The sequence below is a fragment of the Solanum verrucosum genome, unplaced genomic scaffold (genome assembly GCF_900185275.1).
Source record: "Solanum verrucosum unplaced genomic scaffold, falcon-dt-bn FXZP01000131.1, whole genome shotgun sequence".
In the NCBI taxonomy this organism is placed as follows: Eukaryota; Viridiplantae; Streptophyta; class Magnoliopsida; order Solanales; family Solanaceae; genus Solanum; species Solanum verrucosum.
The window spans coordinates 890,393-911,963 of NW_026020352.1; the positions used below are offsets into that span (position 1 = coordinate 890,393).

Here is a 21,571-nt window from a genome sequence, read left to right on the forward strand (position 1 = left end):
AAAAGTGTAATATCTTATTATTTACATTTTATTGATTGATTTATGATATATATCGGAAAGACAAATAATTTAATCAAATATAAAATTAATTTAATCGATAAGTCTATTTAGCACCCACGGACTCTAAATCCTGGATCCGCCACTGGGGAAGGGGGTGGTACTACATAGTAATTACTATAATAATCTGTTCTGATATGTGGCTTTTTAAGCCTTACAAAAAGAATTCCTACCGTATCTGCATCCAACTTCTTCTTGACACACAAAGGAGGAACTGCCCATAACACAAAAGAGTTAGCCTTCGTTAACTTAGCCCCTTCTCTTGCCAAGCAATCTGCCACCTGATGTTGTTCTCTAAAGTTGTGATGTACTGGGGGGTTCCCCAGTTGCCGGAGTAGCTCCCTGCAATCATACAACATAGTAGAGTAAGATGGATGATCATTGAGTAACATTTGAATGATGTTTGTGCAATCTATGCTTATCTCAATTGGAGTAAGGTTATGTTGCACGGCTATTGTTAAGCCTTTATGGAAAGCGTAGAGTTCGGATGTTATGTTCGAGGCTTTATAAGTGTTGCCCATAAATCCCAGGACCCAGTTGCCATGTTTGTCCCGTATAACTCCCCCTATCTCATTTCCCCTTGTTTCCCGGAGGATGATCCATCCGTATTTAGTTGGATTAATAACTTTGATGGTCCTCAACTATCAACTCTTTTCACTGAAAGTCACTCAACTTTCATTTTCAACTCAAAAGTCACTCAACTATGACATCTTTGCATAGAAAGTCACTCAGCCTATTTAATTATTGTTTTCACAAAAAAATACTGACATGAAAATTTTATTTTTAACCAAAATTTTAAGAACCAAATACATATCTATTTTAACCATTTAATGACCCGCCCCATTTAACCCGACCCGCTAAATATATGATATTAAACTTTTTATTTTACCATTAGTTCCCCCAAATCATTCTCTCTTATCTCCTTCTTTCTCCTAAGCATTCTTCTTCTTTTTGTAACTTCTCAATTTCAATATCTCTATTAAGTAGGAATTTATAATGGATTCCTCATTTCCTTTTATCTAGATTTAGAATTATCTTCCATTATAGTCTCCCAAGTTCAAAAACAATAAAAAAAATACAACAATCTTGGGTTATATGTATTCATTTTCTTCATAATATATTCCTAACTTTCTTTATTTTGAAGTTATGTGTTGTGGGGTGCATTGTAATTCTCAAAAGATCACACCAAAACTCTCATTCAACTATATCATAATAACTTGACAAAAGGCCTTCTTTCTACTTAATGTTCATCCAGCCATCTCTAAGTATTTAGCTTTCTCCTCTTCACTGGACTACTATGCGATGAATTCGACCGCGACTCAACTCCTGAGCCATCAGTTCTGTAACTTAAACATGCTGCATCCAACACACCAATTGGACTCTGAGGAACAGATGGGATTGAAGAAGCAATTGGAACTTTAACAAAGTCACTTGCTAAACACAATTCTTGAATCAATTCAATGCACTTCATAACTTTATCCTTTTGTACATGCTGAACTAGAGCAGATAGTGTTTTCTCACTGTCTACTGTCTCAATAACCCAAGAGACTATAATGGAAGATAATTCTAAATCTAAATAAAAGGAAAGTTTAGTGGAAAAATAAATTAAATAGACTGAGTGACTTTCTAAGCAAAGAAATCATAGTTGAGTGACTTTTGAGTTGAAAATGAAAGTTGAGTGACTTTCTGTGAAAAGAGTTGATAGTTGAGTGACCATCAAAATTATTAACTCGTATTTAGTTTATAACCAATTGTAGGGGGCCTCCACTTCACGAAGATTAATTTTGGTTTAGCTCTGTCCCTTTTTGAGTTTGTAAGGGATAGGAATTCTATAGCGTGAAAGTATGTTGATTGCATATTAATCCTCTTCTTTGTGTTGTTATGATGGTTGTCATTTCTTGTTAACCAAATGCTCCATAAGTAAAAGGGAAAAGCCTCTTCCCATTTCATGCTATTTATTTTTGGATTCATAGTGTATACAAGTTTTGACCAGTGTGCTTCTTTTTGGTTGTTTATTATATTGTTGATGTTGGTAATTCCCAGTTCTTCCCAGAACTTAAGAGCTACTGGGCATTCCAGAAAAATATGTTGTATTGTCTCCGGTTTGCTACATATATGGCACAACTTACTAACGTCTATTTGTAGGGCATTAAGGTAGGAGGGTGTTGGTAGTCTGTCGAGTTGACATAACCAGAGGAAGTGTTTGATTTTATTTGGGCATTAAAGCTTCCATATCCATTTGAAGTCGTAATCATTGTTACGTTGGTTATTTTTTTTTTTTAAGGTGGTGGTATACCGAGATCGTTGTTAGAATCCCTTTTAGGCTATGACTCCATGTCGCTCTGTCCTGTGCGATGGGTGAAGAGGTTAGATAGGTACATTCGATGAGATTCCTGATTCCTATTGGGAGAATAAATGAGATGCAGCTATAGTTCCATTCTCGAGAGTTCGTTAGGATGTCACTAACTTTCATGTTTTCATCCTTGCTTGTTAGGGGGCGAGAGATTTGTTCTCGCATTGTTTGGTTGTTCGGTAACCATCTATCATACCATACTGATATTTTGGAGCCATTTCCTATTGACCATTTGAGGCCTTCTTTGCAAATGCTCCATCCTATTATTAGGTTCTTCCAGGATTTTCCATGGGAACTTTTTGATTGTGATAGTGCATATATTTTACTTTCACCGGTATATTTATTTATTAGTACAGAAGCCCATAGGGAGGTAGGATTGGTAAAAGCCCTCCAAGCTAATTTAGTTAGCAAAGCTTTGTTCTTAGGTTCTGATTGTTGCATTCCTAGTCCTCCGTTATTTTTCCCTTTCGTTGATGTATCCCATTTTATTAGGTGTAACTTCTGTTTTGCGCTAGTGGTACCCTATATGAAGTTCCTTTGGATTTGGTCTATTTTTTTTAGTAATTTCCTTTGGAAGGTGTATATATTGCATAATATGTGTGGGTATGTTATTTAGACATGCTTTAGCGAGAGTAGCTCTACCTGCGATGTTTAAGAATTTCATTTTCGATCCTGCTAACTTTTGCTGCATATTGTCTAGGATAAATTGGTAGTCGTTTCCTGACAGTTTTTTATTAAAAATAGGGAATCCTAGATATTTTCCAAAAGACATCCCATATTTAATGTTCATAGTCCTAGCTATTAGGTTCCTAATATCTTTGCTATAGTTTCTTGAGTAGACTAGTTTTGATTTGTTATGGTTAATTTTATGACCCGATTCAGAGCAAAAAACTTCTAGGACTTGTTTGATTATGTTGCAATTCCTATCATCAGCTCTACCCATTAGGATGAGGTCGCCAACGAAGAATAGATGAGATAGATATGGCCCTTTTCTAGTAATATTTATGGGTGTCCAATTTTTTGTGCCACTTCACTTTCTATTCTTTGCGACAACATTTCCATGCATAATATGAAGATGTATGGTGATATTGGGTCTCCTTGTCTTATGCCTCGAAGAAATCTGTGCGTTTACCATTAACTAGAATGGATATACTGCTCGTGGTGATACATGACATAATTAGATTGATAAAGTTGTGAGGGAACCCAAAGTTGATAAGGGTGTTTCGTATAAAGGATCACTAGATCCTATCGAAAGCATTTCTAGGTCGATTTTTAGCATCATGTTACCCTTTTTCCCCTTCATTTTTTGGAAGTGAGAGATAGTTTCCTGCACTATTATTGCGTTGTCCGTGGCTTGCCTGTTTTTTTGGAAGCTCGCTTGGCATGGACCTATCAATTTATTCATAATAGGTCTTAGCCTGTTAGAAATAATTTTAGTGATTATTTTATAATTTGTGTCACACAGGCTTATAGGTTTAAAATCTCGGAGATTGTTGGCCCCTTTCTTTTTTGGTACAAGGCAAACATGAGTTCTATTGATTTCCTTAGGTATTCGTTCATTCTTAAAGGCGTTAGCACATAGTGCTACGATTGATTCCCCTACTATGCTCCAATAATTTTGATAGAAATAGGGGTGGAGTCCATCCGGATCCGGAGCTTTATAAGGTTGAAATGAGTTTACTGCTTGGAGTATCTCTTTTCCAGAAGGGACACTACCTAAGTCTTGTAGGTCGGAGCTGCTATGGAGTCTTTTGGGGCTCTCATTGCCTAAGGTTGAGAGGTTTTGGGTTGTGCAGAATAAGTTGGTAAAGTAAGCAGTAGTGATGTTTTCGATGCCCTCTTGTTCGTATACTCCTACAGATGATAGTGAAAAATAACTGGTGGACAAAAAAATAGCAGAAATCGTCGATTTTTAATATATCAAAGAATAAAATAAAAAATTTCATGTTTTTTCTTCGAAGTCAATTATTATTTTCTAAATCATTTTCATCATCTAAAACTAAATGTCAGTGTTATTTTGGTAAAATACTATTACGAATTATTGTATTGTAAGGAACGTGTAAAATTTAAATTGGACGAGTAAAACAATTATATGAGCAAGTTTTGAATAAAAACTGATAATATTTGATTTTATTCAGAAAAATAAAAAAGATACTTATTTTTTATAGTTAAATAGTTAATATAGTAATTTTTTAAGCAAAAAATACAGCAGAGTCATTTCAAAGAGTAATTAATTCAAACCGACGGAACATGTGTAGTTAGAGGAGTGATGGAAATAAAAGTAAAGTAAAAAATGTCTCATTTATCACGTGGTTTTGTTAGGTGTTAGTGGGGACGCCATCTTTTAGTACATTGTTGATTTGTCGTTTACACCTCTTTTTGGAAGTTTACATTGCCGATTTCCCTTTTATCATCAACAACTAATTAAAAAACATGACAATATTCATAGAGTCCTAATTGTAACAAGTAATACTCATAATGTATGGATCATATATTTGTTTTTGTTAGAATGATTAACAAGTTGTATGGTTAATTAGTTAGCTACTAGGCTGAGTTTGTTAGAAATAGTAAGCTGTCATATAGTTAGTTACAAAAGAGTTAGTTAAGACTGCTGCCTATAAATAGAACATTATGTCTACATTCAATGTAACAAATTCATTCATTCAATACATGCTTCCTTCTATTCTCTCAATTTCTCTCTGAAACGCTTCTGTAATTACTCTCCTTTCATGGAGTTTGCATGGTATCAGAGGCACCGATCGTAGGGGCTTTCCTTGCTCTGTGAGTTGTTTAGATTCATCAGCTGCTAAAGGTGAATCGAAAGGAGACATCTCCAATTCAAGGAAGTAGCAATGGCAGTAGATGGAGTTCCATCAGCAAACACTGGCAGTGCTGGTAATGGCACTTCAAGCCATACTTTGTTTCCAGTGATTGATCACAATAATCCTCTGTTTCTTCGACATACTAAAACTCCAGGTAGTTCTCTCATCTCTCTACAATTGACTGGATCAGAGAATTATGCTCTATGGAATCGGTCCTTTAGAATTGGCTTAATAGGTCGTAGCAAACTAGGATTTGTTGATGGAGGATTTCCTAAGTCTATGTTTGAGCCTGCATTACATGACCAGTGGGAGAAATGTAATGTTGTAGTATTGAGTTGGATTATGAATTTTGTCCGACATGGGCTTCTTAGCTCTGTTGTGTATGCTTCTGATGCACGAAAGGTTTGGTTAGATCTAAGAGAAAGGTTTGATACAGTGAATGGTTCTAGAATTTTTTAACTGCATAGAGAGATCCATACTCTAGTTCAAGGTACATTGTCTATTGTTGATTATCACTCACGACTAAGGAATCTCTGGGATGAATATGATGCTCTCATGCCTTGTCCCAACTGTCCATGTCCTGAATCAAAGAAATTTGGTGAGCATTGTGATTATCAGAGGTTGTTACAGTTTCTCATGGGGTTAAATGAGTCATATTCTCCTCTTAGGAGTCAGATTCTCATGATGAGCCCTATTCCTACACTCAATAAAGCCTATGCCCTTCTAATTGATCAAGAGAGTCAAAGGAACTTGGTGAATTCTGCCAGTTCAGGGGTAATAGAGGGCACTGTTATGTACTCTAGGAAAAATAGCATTTACACTACTGGTGCTAGTACATCAAAAGGACCTGGTGCTTATGTTGGTTCCTCTTCCAGTAGTGGTTATAATGGAGGGAATACTACTGGCTCTGGAGGAGGAGGGGGATATAATGCTAACAATAATAGTACTTCTGGAGCTGGCTACAAGGCAAGGAAGAATTTTCTTGTATGTGAACACTGTGGGTGTAAAGGCCACTTAAAGATCCAATGCTACAAAATTATTGGATATCCTGCTGATTTTCAGTCTAAGAGGAAGTCTATGTATGCTAATCAAGTTGACCTTGGGCAAGAGGTTAGAGGTACTAATAATTAGAACACTGGAGGTACAACTACAGGTTCACATCCTGGAGCTTTCTTCACTCAGGATCAATACCATCAGTTGCAGCAACAGACCGTTGGCCATTGAGTGTTATATACACCTTAATCGAAATGATTTGGGGTAGTACTTTAGCATCTTCAATAGTCAACAGTTCTTTGGGTCTTAACACCTTTCTCGTATCACCTCCTATGGTGAAGAAGTTTTTCTCTTAGAGAGGCGTTTTCTTCGCTTAGAAAAGCTTCTAAAAAGAAGTGACCAAGGCTACGCGAGGTCACAATTCACGCAACACGATCATCCGGGGTGAACAAGAATTGGGGATCAGATGCGGGCGCTCTTCTAGCTTTATATCATTATAAGTATCAATCTCTTTCCTTTCCTGGGTATGAGTGCGCTCCTTGTTTTTCTACATATGCGGCGGCAGCTTACTCCTGAGATGGATTTACCAATTGAACTAGATTTACCCGCCCTTTTCACCTTTTTTCTTAATTATGGAATTGAAGTTATCTAAAAAATGAACTGACAAAGCGTCTGTTCACGGAGAAAGACAATAATGGTATGGATTTGGTTGATGATCGGAGATTACAAAAGTATATCGACCGTCTATGATAATCAATGTTACCATTAATTACCATAGATGTCCAACCACTCTTGGTGCTCCATTTCGACACCAACGAATATTCAACGCGTTCCGCCACTTGACTGTAAGGAAAGGAATTTGAAAAAAAATAAGTAATTTCGTATATAAAGATATGGGTTTCCGGGCTTAGATCGAAATGGAATCCCCGAAAACTGGGGCTGGAGTATTAGACTTGTTCAACTGTTGTCCAAACCTGGTGGTGACAATGCAGTGGAACCTTCTGCTAATGTAGTCTCTGCAACTGATGCAGGTAGTTCTCTTAAAGCTCTCTCTTGTACTTATAAAGGTAGAACATGGATAATAGATACTGGAGCAACACATCATATTACATCCACCCTGGACAACTTAGACAATGCTAAGGTATCTCCTGCTCATGCTGCAAAGAAGGTTCACTTGCCCAATGGTAAAGTTGCAGTTGTGTCAAATGTTGGAAACACTTGTGTTCTTGACAACCAACCTGTTTCTAATATCCTATTCTTGCCTGACTTCAACTTTAATCTATTGTTTGTGTCAAAGATCACTAAAGAGTTGCAATGTATGGTTGGTTTCTTCCCTGACTTTTGTATGTTTCAAGACTTTTACACTGGTCAGGTGAAGGAGATTGGTAAAGAAGAGCATTGACTCTATATCCTACATGAAGGACCAAATCAAGCTCCAAAACAGCTGGTCAATAGGAGTAGCAGTCATGTTCATTTTGTTGAGTCTACTGTCAAGTCTTCTGTTAGTTTTGTTAACTTAGTTACAAACTCTGAGTCTATAGATGTATGGCACAAAAGGTTAGGTCATGCTCCTGTTGATGTTATCAAGAAACATGATGCTATTAGTTCGTTAAGAAGTAAGGATGATTTCATTGCACTGTATGCCCTCTAGCTAAACATACAAAGCTTCCCTTTACTCATAGTACTCATCTGTCCAAACATGTCTTTGAACTATTGCATTGTGATCTTTGGGGACCTTATAGAGTGCCCACTCATAATAAGAAAAGGTTCTTTGTCACAATTGTGGATGATTATAGTAGATATACATGGATTTTTTTTATTACATCTAAAGCTGAAACTATGGTTGTACTTAAACATTTTCTCAAGAATGTGCAAAATTTGTTTTCTACCAGTGTGAAACCTTTACGAACTGATAATGGTGGTGAGTTCATTAACACTGAGGTACAATCTTTACTAAGCGATATGGGCATTACGCATAAGAGTTCATGTGTATATACCCCTCAACAAAATGGTATTGCTGAGAGAAAACATAGAACTATTATGAACATGGCCAGGGCTTTAAGGTTTCATGCTTCTATTCCTCTTAAATTTTGGGGTAAATGTGTGTCAACTGCTGCCTACATTCTGAACAGGCTTCCATCCAAAGTACTTGCTCACAAAACTCCATATGAAAAGTTATATTTGCATCCTCCTTCCTTGTCACACCTCAGAGTGTTTGGATGCTTGTGTTATGATGCCAGTCACAAGATAGTGACAAATTTTCATCCAGGGTTGTTCCTGCAGTGTTTATGGGTTATTTGTCTACTCAAAAGGGCTACATTCTCTATGACATTCATGATCATATCTTCTTTGTTAACAGACATGTGGTATTTCAGGAACATATGTTCCCATTTAGAAACTTGTATGCCTCCTCTAATCCTATATTTCCTGTGGTTGAGCTCAATTCTTCATGTCCTAAGTCTCCCTCTCCAGCATCTGAGGTCCTTGTAAATGCTAGGTCTGTCCCTGAATCTTCTGATACTACTGCCTTATTTCCTACTGAATCCATGTCTTCCGTTCCATCTCATGAAATTGTGCCAGTTAGAAGATCAACCAGGTCAAGCAGACCACCTCTTTGGTTGCAGGACTTTATGACTCCACCTAAGAGTCATGCTTGTACATATACTCTTACAAATCATGTTTCCTATTCTAGCTTGTCTCCAAGTTATAGGCAACTTCTCCAGGCATATTCAGTTATATTTGAGCCAACCACATTTCAAGAAGTTGCTGCTAACCCTTCTTGGGTGAAGGCAATGGAATTGGAGATGGCTGCACTGCAAAGTAATAATACTTGGAGTATTGTGGACTTACCATCTGGAAAAAAACCTATTGGGTGTAAATGGGTTTACAAAATTAAATTCCTAGCTTCAGGTGAAGTTGAAAGACTCAAAGCCAGGCTTGTCGCTAAGGGTTTTAGTCAGAAGAAAGGCCTAGATTATGGTGAGACCTTCAGTCCAGTTGCAAAGATGGTAACAGTTCGATCAGTAGTTGCTCTTGCTGCATCTAGAGGCTGGTACATCTACCAAATGGATGTACACAATACCTTCCTCAATGGTGATTTGCAGGAGGAAGTGTATATGGAGATTCCTAATGGGTTTGCTAGACATGGGGAGTGTCATAAGGTCTGCAAACTACATAAGTCATTGTATGGTCTGAAACAGGCACCAAGACAATGGAATATTAAGCTAACTGTGGCCTTAGTGCAAATGGGATTCAGTCAAAGTCATTATGATTATTCTTTATTCACAAAACATGATAATAATGATACTGTAATTGTGTTAGTATATGTGAATGATCTATTAATTTCTAGAAGTAATCACCAACAGTTGTGCAGTACTAGACAAGAGATTTAGAAAAGGTTTAAAATGAAAGGCTTAGGTGAGTTTAAGTTCTTTCTAGGAATTGAATTCTCAAGATCAAGTCAAGGTTACTTATGACACAAAGGAAATATGCACTAGAGTTGGTGTCTGAATAAGGACTAGGGGGAGCCAAACCTGCCTGTACACCATTAGAGATGAATCAAAAGCTAACTTCTATTCAGTATGATGAACATATCAAGCATGCACAAGCTGAAAATGATACTCCTCTTACAAATCCTACAAAGTACCAGAGACTAGTAGGCAGGTTACTATACCTTACTATGACTAGGCCTGATCTTGCTTTTACTGCACAAGTACTGAGTCAATTTATGCATTGCCCAAAACAGTCACATATGGAAGCAGCACTAAGGGTTGTGAGGTACATCAAATAAGCTCCTGGTCTGCAGAACAAACTTCTCAACTCACTGCTTACTGTGACTCTGATTAGGGATCATGTTTGGAAACTAGAAAGTCAGTCACTGGTTATCTAGTAAAATTTGGAGGAGGATTAATCTCCTGGAAGTCTAAGAAACAAGAAACAGTGTCCAGAAGTTCAGTTGAAGCTGAATTCAGAAGCATGGCTGCATGTGCAGCTGAGGTAACTTGGTTGATAGGTCTGTACAAGGAACTAGGCATCAATGTGAATCTACCTGTGAATATGGTGTGTGACGGTAAGGCAGTCATACAGATTGTTGCTATCCTATCTTCCATGAAAGAACAAAACACATAGACATTGATTGTCATTTTGTGAGGGAAAGAATTTGTCAAGGCATGTTGAAGACTGAGCATATAAATACTAAACATCAGCTGGTTGATCTACTCACAAAAAGTCTAGGAAAGGCACAACAAAATCAGTTGTTAAGTCAACTTGGAATGAATAACATTTTTCAACCATAAGCTTGAGGAGGAGTGTTAGAATGATTAATAAGATGTATGGTTAATTAGTTAGCTACTAGGCTGAGTTTGTTAGAAATAGTGAGCTGTCATATAGTTAGTTACAAAAGAGTTAGTTAAAACTGCTGCCTATAAATAGAACATTATGTCTACATTCAATGTAACAGATTAATTCATTCAATACATGCTTCCTTCTATTCTCTCAATTTCTCTCTGAAACGTTTCTATAATTACTCTCCTTTCATGGAGTTTACAGTTTTTTCTTTACTATTAGGGAGGATCAACGACTCGAGATTAAGCATAATAATATTTTACAATGGAAAAATTGTGGTTTCTGATGCCACTGTACTCAGTTTATTTTAGATAGTCAACTAATTAAGCTTCTATAAAATTCTCACAAAGTATATGAATTTAGTTTAAAAGATGCATGCCTTCTATTTTCTTATAATAATTAATTAAATGAGTTATTTTATTATTCAGGCTAAAGCTATAATATACCTTGCAAGTAGAGGAATGGAGGAGAAAACAAACAAGATGTTTGAGCCCTCATCACCATTGTTACAACCTTAAACTGGTATATATATTTATGAAGCGATCTCTACAAGGATTTCAACATAAACGAAAAAATAGGATTCAAGCAACTTCGCCATATAACCACTAGCTGCTACTGATGGACTTCGCCTTAGTTTTAGTTTCATTTGTTCATATATTTTTATTTTTGGTGTTACTAATATAATTATGTCTCTGGGAGCTAGAAAGTAATAGGTTTTTCCTTTAGGCGAATTTAGCCAGTACAACACTAGTGTATCACTTATTTTACTGATTTATCAGATACAAAATATTCTCATTTTGTCTCTATTGACACATGATTTCGAATCTAGTCGGGTATGACTAAGAGAGGACCTACTGAGTTTGGGTAGTCCTATTACTGTTATACTATTTGAATCCTATTTGGATTATGCTACTATAGTATTAGAGACATCCTATAGTGTATACACACATCCTTGTACAGAAGTAAAGCGAGCAACATAATAATAATTGGGTTATATCTTCTGTGGTTTTATATGGTATTAGACGCCATGATGGGCACCAATTGCTCCATCACCTCCATTATTTCTTCACCCACAACCCTTATCCATGCTCACCACTTTATCTCCATTAAACTTACCTTGAAAAACTACCTTTTTTGATGCATACATGTAACATCTCACAACTTGAAATAGCTAGAAAGAAGCTAAGAACTTGAAATAATCATTTTTTTAAAGTATAAGGAAATCTGGAAATTTTTAAGTAATGTAAAGTTGAGATTTTGGTCAACTTCAATCGACCATAACTCCTAGCTCAGGATGATTTAGGTGTAATTCTAGATATGGTTGGAAAGCTCTTGGATTTATCTTTCCAACGCAGTCAAGTTTGCACGATTCTGAGTTTGTATGATTGAATTATGTTTGTTGGAAGTTGGGCTGTTCGAATAAAGAAATGCCCAATCCGGAATTTAAAAAGGGGTAGTTTGGTCTTTTCCTTACCCAATTAATTAAATCCGTTTTTAGTAAATTAAGTGGGGTCAAGACTGAGTTAGTTCAGTTTACACTTTTGAGAAATAGAGTTAGGGCTTTTGGAGAAAGAACGCAAGAGAAAGGAGAAGAGGAAACGCAAGATTCGCCAAGAACGATCGATTTTGGTTGTGGATTCGCCAAGGAATTGATCCTACAAGGTATGTGAGTCTCTCATAGCGTTGGGTTCATTCACCCACGCGCCAAACATGTTTAGTTTCAGCGCAATTCGTCCTAAAAGGGTTTGAAAGTTGATGTTCTTGACATGAATTCTTGAATATAAATGTTGTTCTTGAATTGGGTTGAATTGTGGAGTTTCTGAGATCCTTATGTTGTGTTTTAGAGTTACTTTGAGTTAGGTTCTTGAGTACATATGCTGGGTATCGGGACCTAAAATGAATTTGAGGAAAATATTCGAGTTTAGGCAAATTGGGGCCGGAAAACGAAGAAGGAAAAAGTCGAGCAGGCTTCGTCTAACAAGTCCGCGTTGAAGACTTGTTCCCACAGTGTACAAAAATTGTCTCTGCGTCGTGGACAAGACGCGGACAGGACGCGGACTCCTCTGTCTCAAAATTAAATTTCGCAATTATTTATTTAGAACCATCTCCGCGTCGCGAACTTGTTCCAAGATGGTGATTTCGTAACTTTTCTCAAGTTTAGCTATTTGAAATCATTCCTACACACCATGAGGTCTTTCCAAACACAAATTATAATCCTTGAATTCATAATTCAATTCAAGGATCAGTTAAGAGTCAATTCAAGCAAGAGTTATGATCAAAGTCAAAACTCAAGTAAGAGAAGTTCACTTCAAGTTTTCATAAGTCTTTTACAAACATTTTAACTTGTTTTAAGACTAAGTTTGAAGTTAAGAAAAAAGTAAAAGGTAAAGTTTGAAGTTCATTTCTTCAAAAGTATAGGGGGACTAAGTATTCCCAAAGAGATTTTTAAATGTTTTTCACATTTAAATAAGAACGGAAACTGAGATTTCCAAAGAGCCTTCGGGCTAGTTTTTAGAAAAGAGTATTAGCTTTCTAAATGAAGCAAGCAGGGAAATAGAGATTTTCCAAGATAGCCTTTGAGCTAAGTTTTTGAGCACTAATCTCAAATCACAGGAGAAGTATGTTTTTAAACATAAAGATCTAGTATATTTTTGGGAGTAGTATTGAGCATCGATGGGGAAGAGTTTATACAACTATCAGCCCCTTTAAACCATGTAGCCATCATGGGTAGAAAAGGGTCATACTTTTTAGATGAACCCTTTTCGAAATAGACTAGTGGATCCATTAGGCAGTTCAGGTCCTATACCTTTGGCCAGGTATAGGATGCATTGGTAGCGTGAGGAAGATCGATGTATCATCACTATAGCTCTTAAGTGATGGTTGTCGGTTAGAGAAACTCCACATAAGTTATTGTATTTTTTATATACATCAGTTTATTGTATTTTAAATACATCTCAGAGTTAATTGTATCTTGCATACACACAGAGTTAATATCATGTTTTTAAACAGTTTTTCTTTATATTGCACTTGCTTTTAAACTGCTTTATATTGAAATGAGTTCAGTCATGTTGAGTTGAGTTGAGCCAGGTAAGTTCTCCAGTTTCTCTCAGATTTTTTCTAGCCGTTGTTATTTTAACATTCCAACTCGCATACTCGTACATTCAATGTACTGATGCCAGTTGGCCTGCATCGTATTATGATGTAGACACATGTAACTAGGATCGGCATCCCGACGCATCGTTGATCCAGTGAGCAGTCCAGAGCCTGTTGGTGAGCCTCCTTGCTTTCCGGAGGATCTATTTCATTGCTTTCTAGTTTAGTTTATTAGGATGTTGTGGGGTCTGTCCTAACATCCATCTCAGTTGTTATTAGAGGCTTCATAGACAGTCAGATGTTAGTTTTTAGTCTTTTCATTATCGTTATTCCATGTTGAGACTTGAGTTTGCCTTAATGGATAGTTGAATGTTCCTCTATAAGATTCCAGTTTATTATATGAACTTATCTTTGTTTAGCTTAAGTCTTCCGTTGAGTCAAGTAAGCCAGGCCAAGGGTTCGCTTGGGGCCAGCAATGGTCTTCGGGTGCCGGCCATGTCCAGGGTGTAGGCTCGGGGCGTGACAATACAAATATTGCTTTTCCTCTGTGATCAAAATCTTCATGGTTACATTGACGGGTCTATTCTGTGCCCACCGTCAACAATCAGCAACACTGTTGGTGCTAAGCAAAACCCATATTACACACATTGGATACAACAATATCAGTTGATCTGTTGTCGTCTTATATCATCCCTCTCCGAAGAAACGCTTCCAATAATCATTGGAATGAATACAGCGGAGGAGGTCTGGGATCCACTTGCATCTACTCTATCTTCACTATCTAATACATGAGTTCTCAATCTCCATATACAACGTTAAAACAAGATGATCTCTCTGTCACGCAATACTTACACAAGATGAAACTCATTTCGAATGAACTTTCTGCTGCCGGACAACCAGTTATTCTTACAGACCTATGTGTGTGTATATATATATATCTATATATATATCTTTAAAGGATTGTGATCAGAATTTAAAGACATCGTTACTACCTTATCAACCGTTCCGTGCCAGTAACTTTCATAGAACTTCATAGTTTATTGCTAAATCACGAGTTCATTAATGACTCATCCTTCTCAGCCTCTTCTTTATCATTTTCTACCCTTTTGGAATCTATGAACCAACCAGCAGCCATATTAGCCATAAAAGTACTCCAAATGACCGTAATGTCAACCCCAATTCCAATCGAGGTAGAGATCGTTCATATCGTGGCCGCGGTGGATGTGGAGGACGTTCATATCAACGAACTTTCTCCAATAACAATCAACAATGGAACTCCAATAAATCCCATCCTAGATGTCAAATTTTCAATGGTGGCAATCATCTTTCCAACACTTGCTATCAACGCTAAAACAACTCATCATATCCTACTGCATACCTAGCTCATCAATTCCCCCCACCCGCCAACATTCAATGGTGTCCAGATGCCGGCGCTACCCATCACTGTTGAGATATATACTATTAATCATATATTTAGATGTAATATTTATTATAAAATAATTATTTATTCAGTTTTAATAGATCATATATTCGTTTATGGTGTTTGTTTACTTATATAGTAGATGGTTTAGTGTATAGAGTTTTAGCTTATACACGACGAATAAACCATCAGTTCTTATAAGTATAATTTTTTTGTTCACAATCTAAGATGGAAATTGGGCATCCTTTCGGTACGATTGTAGCACAAAATTATATAATAATTTATCTTAATTATGGCAACGGTATAGTTTCAAGTAGAGATAGTTATTTTAGACTGACTGACAAAAGCATATTCTCTAAACTATTAAATGTACTTATATTCTTAATTCTGATATAACTATTATGATATGTACATGTTAATTATCGTTTTGATTTTTCAAAAGGTGAGATTCTAAGATGGGTCAATATGTCTGGTAGATTGGATGATAATAATATATATTGGTGAAATAATAAGTTAGTTGATGGAATCCATGTCTCAAAATATAGACTGATGATATGCCTTTTTGAGAAGTTTATAAGTTTTCATCGTGTCAAATCTTGCAAGTGGATTTATGAATCCGACACATGAAATAAGTTCAGCAGTGCTCTAAAGGAAATTAATCGTTGAATTAAATTCGTCACTAATATAATTTATTGGTTAGTATTTGTAATCTTAACATGAGAAATTACATAAGGGTCTGTTTGGAAGGATACTCTGGTAGTTGAATTTGGTGTAATTGATGTAATTACATTGTCTTGTCCTGTTTGGAAGGACAGGTAATTACTTGGTCAGCAGGTAATTGGTATAATTGGCAGGGGGGTAATTACACTCTACAATTCACAGGCAGAGGTTGTGAATTGCAGGTAATTACATGGTGTAATTACCACCTGATTACTTTTTAATTTCTTTTTTTTAATTTCTATATTTATTTTTTTGATTTAATTTTTTTTACTTCTATTATATTAATTTCTTTTTTTTTTATTATTATTCTAAAAATTTGTAAAAGTTTATTTTTTATTTTATATTATTATATTTCATTTTCTTCTTGTTCTCAACCTTACTTTACGTGATTCTATGTAATTTTCTCGTATTATCTATTTCTTTATGCCATGCTTATTTTCTCATTAGCATAATTTTATTAGTATTCTTATTTTTAAATTAAAATAGAATGTACTGTTAAGTAAGGTTATAGACTTACGTTTTCTTTATTAAGAAGAAATAAAAATAAATCATATTTATTGCTATGTTGAAATTTGTTATAAGAATATTATGTTAAATTTTTTGTTTTGAATTTATAACCTATGTTATATTTTCAGTGTCATTTGTTTTAGTAATATTGAATTTATATTGCACGTCATTCTTTAATTAGACTTGATAGATTATATTTTTGTCAAACATTTAATAATTTATTACATTTTATTTTTATATTATTCTTTTTATCAAACATGCATTTCACGATGTTCGTAGAAACTTCATACTTTTAGTTGTTACGATCAATTCAATTGAAATATATTAATTTGAAAAAATATAAATCAATTATTTTTTCATAATATTAGTTAAAGAAAATATGTTTATTAATTAATATAATTTCAAAAAAGAATATATATCTTAAATATTTAATTTAATGTCATTTATAAAGTTTCTTATTTGTCTAGTATAAATTTTAAATAATTAATTTTTATTTTTAAAATTTATTATAATTTTATGATTGCAATTGTGCATCAAAACAGAACATTTGTAATTACACTGTGACATCCAAACAGGGCATGTGTAATTACACTATGGCAACCGAACAAGTAAGTGTAATTACTAGACAGTGTAATTACTAGGCTGGTAATTACTACCCTAGTAATTACACCACTTCCAATTACCAAGTGGCTTTCCAAACATACCCTAAGTGTTCAATGAGAAATTTTGAAATATAAATAGAGGAGTGCAATTATGAATTTCTAGTGGAATGATTTGTAATTTATTATGGTAAAAATAATTTAAATTAATTATTTGAAATTATTTCTATAATAGGAAGCCTCAACAATTAATTTCTTGGTCCCTACAATACCCACATTTAACTAGAACTCAGAATCCTATTTCTAAAGGAAAAATTGGAGACAAGCGTTAGTTTTCTTTTAAAAAGAAAACAAGCATGTATTTTTCGGTTGATGAAAAACGTGTCTCTTGGTTCTCCTTTTTGGACCGGGAATAAATCTCTATAATTTGTGATTCTTCTGACCCTAAAAAGAGATAAGTTTTCTATACAATGCTTTCCTACCCAAGTATTGAGAGAGTTCAGATGTGAACCCGGGATCACTATAGAAGACCACAAAGTTGTTGTCTATCTTGTCGATTCACTTGAAGGTCTCCTCACGCTTCAAGAGATAATTCTTGAATTAAATTTCAACAAGTTTATGTATTCTAGCATGATTATATGTGTTCAAGCATAAACATTATTGGTTATCTATTATTCATGTAAGCAGTATAATTATGGTATGCTTCCGTTGTGCATATAGTTTTCCAACAATTGGCATCAAAAGTGTTGCTTTCATCTAAATAGATAAGCAAATAAAAAAAATATATTAATTTTGCCTTGTGTCGGACCATTACCGTGGTAGATTGCAAGTTACAAAGTGGGTTAACTTCTTTTTATTTTTTGATATGCTATATGCATATTGCAAAAATTTTCCAATCTTGTCAATATTGTTCATGATTGGTAATTGATTAACGTTTCAAGCACACCTCATCCGATTCTAGGTGCAAATGATCGTTAAGCAGTATAAAACCCAACGAAGAGTTGAGGTCGAACCCACAGGGAGCGGTACTTGTTCAAATTCAGTTATGAAGTACAAATGTGGTCTAAATTGTTATAGGAATAGAAATTGTCGAAAAGAACAAATAAACAAGTCAAAGGGGGTGACAACGAATGTCAGATGGGGGGGGGGGTTGGTTTGCAATTATCAGGTACAACGCAATCAACCAATAATGAAATAACAATATAGAGAGGAATTCTCGGGATGTGATCGGTTATAGGCAAATTTTGCTAATTGGGTAATTGAATCTACTAATAAATAGCTAAATATCAGTGGGTAAGCTGGGCTATGATTGAAATAGCTTTCTCTCGAACAACTACTTCGATTCAAATGATTTCTCTTGAACATCAACAAGCTCAACAAATAAGAACAACCCACAACTTTAATACACCTCTCTCTCGCAAGATGGGTAAGATTTGGTTTAGGATTCACTCTTTCGGGCAAAATATCAACCCAATACCTACAAACCATTAATCAACAGCTTTGGTTCAAAAACCTCTTTCTCAAGCAAGTTAAGAACTCAAAGTTAGAACTACATTTGTAACTATAATTCATAGATTAAAACACAACTAATTATTAAACCCACTTCAATATAGCATTTAAATTAGTAATAATCAATACCCATAAGCTAATTCAACCGATAATCAAATAATCACACCCTAAGAATTGGGATTTTAGCTAAACATCATAAAAAGATAAAAATGATTACCAACTAAGTTATCCATCAGCTGGGTATTAGTCTCCAAACCTTTACCATGTTTTCCAAAGGTTAAATTCAAAAACCCACTTGCAAATCTTCAAGTTTGAGCCTCCAAAAAGCTTCAAAGTATACAATGGAACTCTAAAACTCCTAAGAAAACTTTACTAAATGATAGCTAGATCCTCAATTTACAGTTCAAAATTCAATTTATAGTTGCCAAAATTTGGCCAGAAAAGTCATTAGGCGAGGTAAGTTGGGATCGCCGAGTGGTTTGGCGATCCACCATTTGCTCTCTTCCATCGCCATTTTGCATTGGTTCTTAGCATCCTCAAGTCCTGTAACTTTGGGCGATCCAATTTGTCATCGCGGAACCGATCAACGATTCGACGACTGCCCATTTCAGTCGCTGACTTAGTTTCTTTCCTCAGGGCTGGCACACTGGAACTTTAGCCGGTCTGAAGAGCCACTCGGCGGCTCACCGAGTGGTCTTGGTGATCACCAAAATTGCTCTTCTCCATGTCTTCAGCTTGTTTTGTTCCTTTTTGCATGTTATTGTCCTTGTTTTTCTCCTTATTCTACATACCTGAAAATCAAGGCTTTAACATCAGTTTATAGCATAAATTAGGCATTTGAGGACACTAAAACTATCAAAACAAAGCCCTAAATGAGTCTAAATCTCGGACTCATCAACACCCCCAACTTAAACTTTTGCTTGTCCTCAAGTAAAATTCAAGATCAGCAGTTCAATAAGGATGTCTCAAATAGTGTTGCATAAGACTTAACATAAATGCACACAACAAGGTTCAAATTACTCATACAATGATCAATTGTGCACTCAAAGATTCAAATTGTGATTCACCATTATCAAAGATGCTCAAGTTCACAATACTTGCTTCAAATGCAAGTTCAAGCTCAACAAAGGTAATCAAATTCCCTCACAACAAAGATGATTCAATCTTCACACAAAATTTCTCAACAATTTAAGTCCGGGAATCACATACAACTCTCACACTCACAAAGATGAACACATGCATGAATTTACCCATATGTTTGCCCTTATTTTCCAATCAGCATTCGTTTCAGCTCACTCAAGATCATAAAGGTCTTTTCAAGGCTTGTAATGGGGTTGAGTGTAAAAGTATGGTCATTTAGGCTTAATGGCTTCTACCTTTATGAAATATGGTCTGAACATCAATTTCCTCTTTTTTTTTAACATTTCAAACATGATTATAATCCACCCCATTATTCAACTTCATATGAACCAACGGATACCTCATTTTTTTGCAATTTTCACTACATTATTTAATTCACAACTTTTTCGGTCTTTTTCTTTTCTTTCTTCTTTTTCATTCCCTTCTTTTTTTTTCTTTTTTTTACATGAAAGGGTTCCATCTTTTTCAAAGCAATCACACAAAAGGGGCATTTCTCACAATTCTTGACTTTCTTTCTCTTTTCACCACGTCCCCAACTTAGACTTTTGGCCTAAGTTGGTTATTTAAGCAAATCATACTTCATGAATATTATGGGTGAATAGATAAAGAGAAGTCACAATTTCTCAAGTTTCTTCCAAGAAAAAGGGTAAGTCTCAAAAGGTGTCAAGAAAGGTTCACACATCTCAAAAGGTTGGCCACAAAAGAGGTATATTGTCAAGTTGGTTCACTCTTCAAAATTCTTGCCTAGGATCATTTCAGGTACTTGCATCACTCAATCAAGTCATCGGTATTGACCACAACCAACACTCAAATTTGCACAAGAACAACCACAATCACACACAAAAGAGGTGGCAAAAATATTTAAATTAGGTTCAAAACCATTTTTATTCAAAACAATGGGCCACAAGCTAAAACATCAATAACACAATTCATCAACCAAGATATATATATATATATATATATATATATATATATATATATATATATATATAAACCAAATAAGCCCAATATTCACAAAACAATCACAAGAGGTAGGTATAGAAATACTTCACCCCACCCAACAAAAATAAGCAGTTGTCCTCAAATGCAACTAAAACAGAAACAAAGTGTAAAAAGATACAAAGAGAGAGGGGAAAAATCATCCTGCCAGGCTAAGCCTTGGGTGAAGTCTGCATCTCAGCCACTCCATATGTTTGGCATCAGTGCCCGGTGTCTCTCAACCTTGGCTTCACTGGAGCCTGCCATGGACGTATCCCTAAAGGAGGCCCGTCTAGCTGTGTCGAACATAGCACCCTCTAAATCGTCCAACTCCTCATTAAAAACCTCATCTCACACCTCAAGCTGGTCCTCATCTGTCTCGGCTTCGAACTCAGCAGTAGCAATATCATCCCTAGTATCATCTCCAATAGTAGACGGTGGCACTTCAGCATAGGTTGGATGTTCTAGAACATCTACACTCTGGTCATCTGAGATCTCCGCCATCCCAAATAGCAAAGTAAAGTTTGTGGACTTCAGATGGTCCATATCCTTCCTCAGCTCCGAAACATCAGTTTTCAAAACTGTCACCGCATCAGTAGCACCCTGCCCTTTCTCACAAACCTTTATTGTCGATGTGAGGGCTTCAATAGACGCCTTGAGAGGTGTCAGTGCAATAGTGATAACTCTCTCAATCATCCTGGGAACCTCGGCCTCTAGCCGGAAAGCACGCACATCAGTAGAATGGGCTAGGTGCCCCATGGCCGGGGTGATCGGGGGCCTGGAGGTAGTAGTACCATCAGTAGATCTAGGAGGTGGGGGAGCAACAGAAGGACCAGGGGTATCGGAAGGAGCGGATCAAGAAGTACCTGAAGTCCCAGTGGTCGGAGTAGGCATAATTGCCGCTGCAAGTAGTGAATGAATATCAACCTCTGGGATGTGTCCACCAGAGCTGCTCTTCTTCTGTGAGCCTCATCTCTCGTGTATTCGGCCTCTATGTGCCGGATGTCGGTAGAAGAGGTAGGCGTGATATCTAAAT

The 21,571-nt window shown here is 35.9% G+C and overlaps 1 protein-coding gene across 1 annotated transcript; it reads right to left on the reverse strand.

Moving 5' to 3' along the window:
* Positions 1-19,071: 19,071 nt before the first annotated feature.
* Positions 19,072-21,294, reverse strand: LOC125837560 (uncharacterized). Its single transcript, XM_049516655.1, has 2 exons — positions 20,893-21,294; positions 19,072-19,200 (listed from the first exon to the last, which is right to left on the reverse strand). The coding sequence occupies exons 1-2, from the start codon at positions 21,292-21,294 to the stop codon at positions 19,072-19,074; spliced, it is 531 nt and encodes a 176-aa protein (XP_049372612.1).
* Positions 21,295-21,571: the final 277 nt, after the last annotated feature.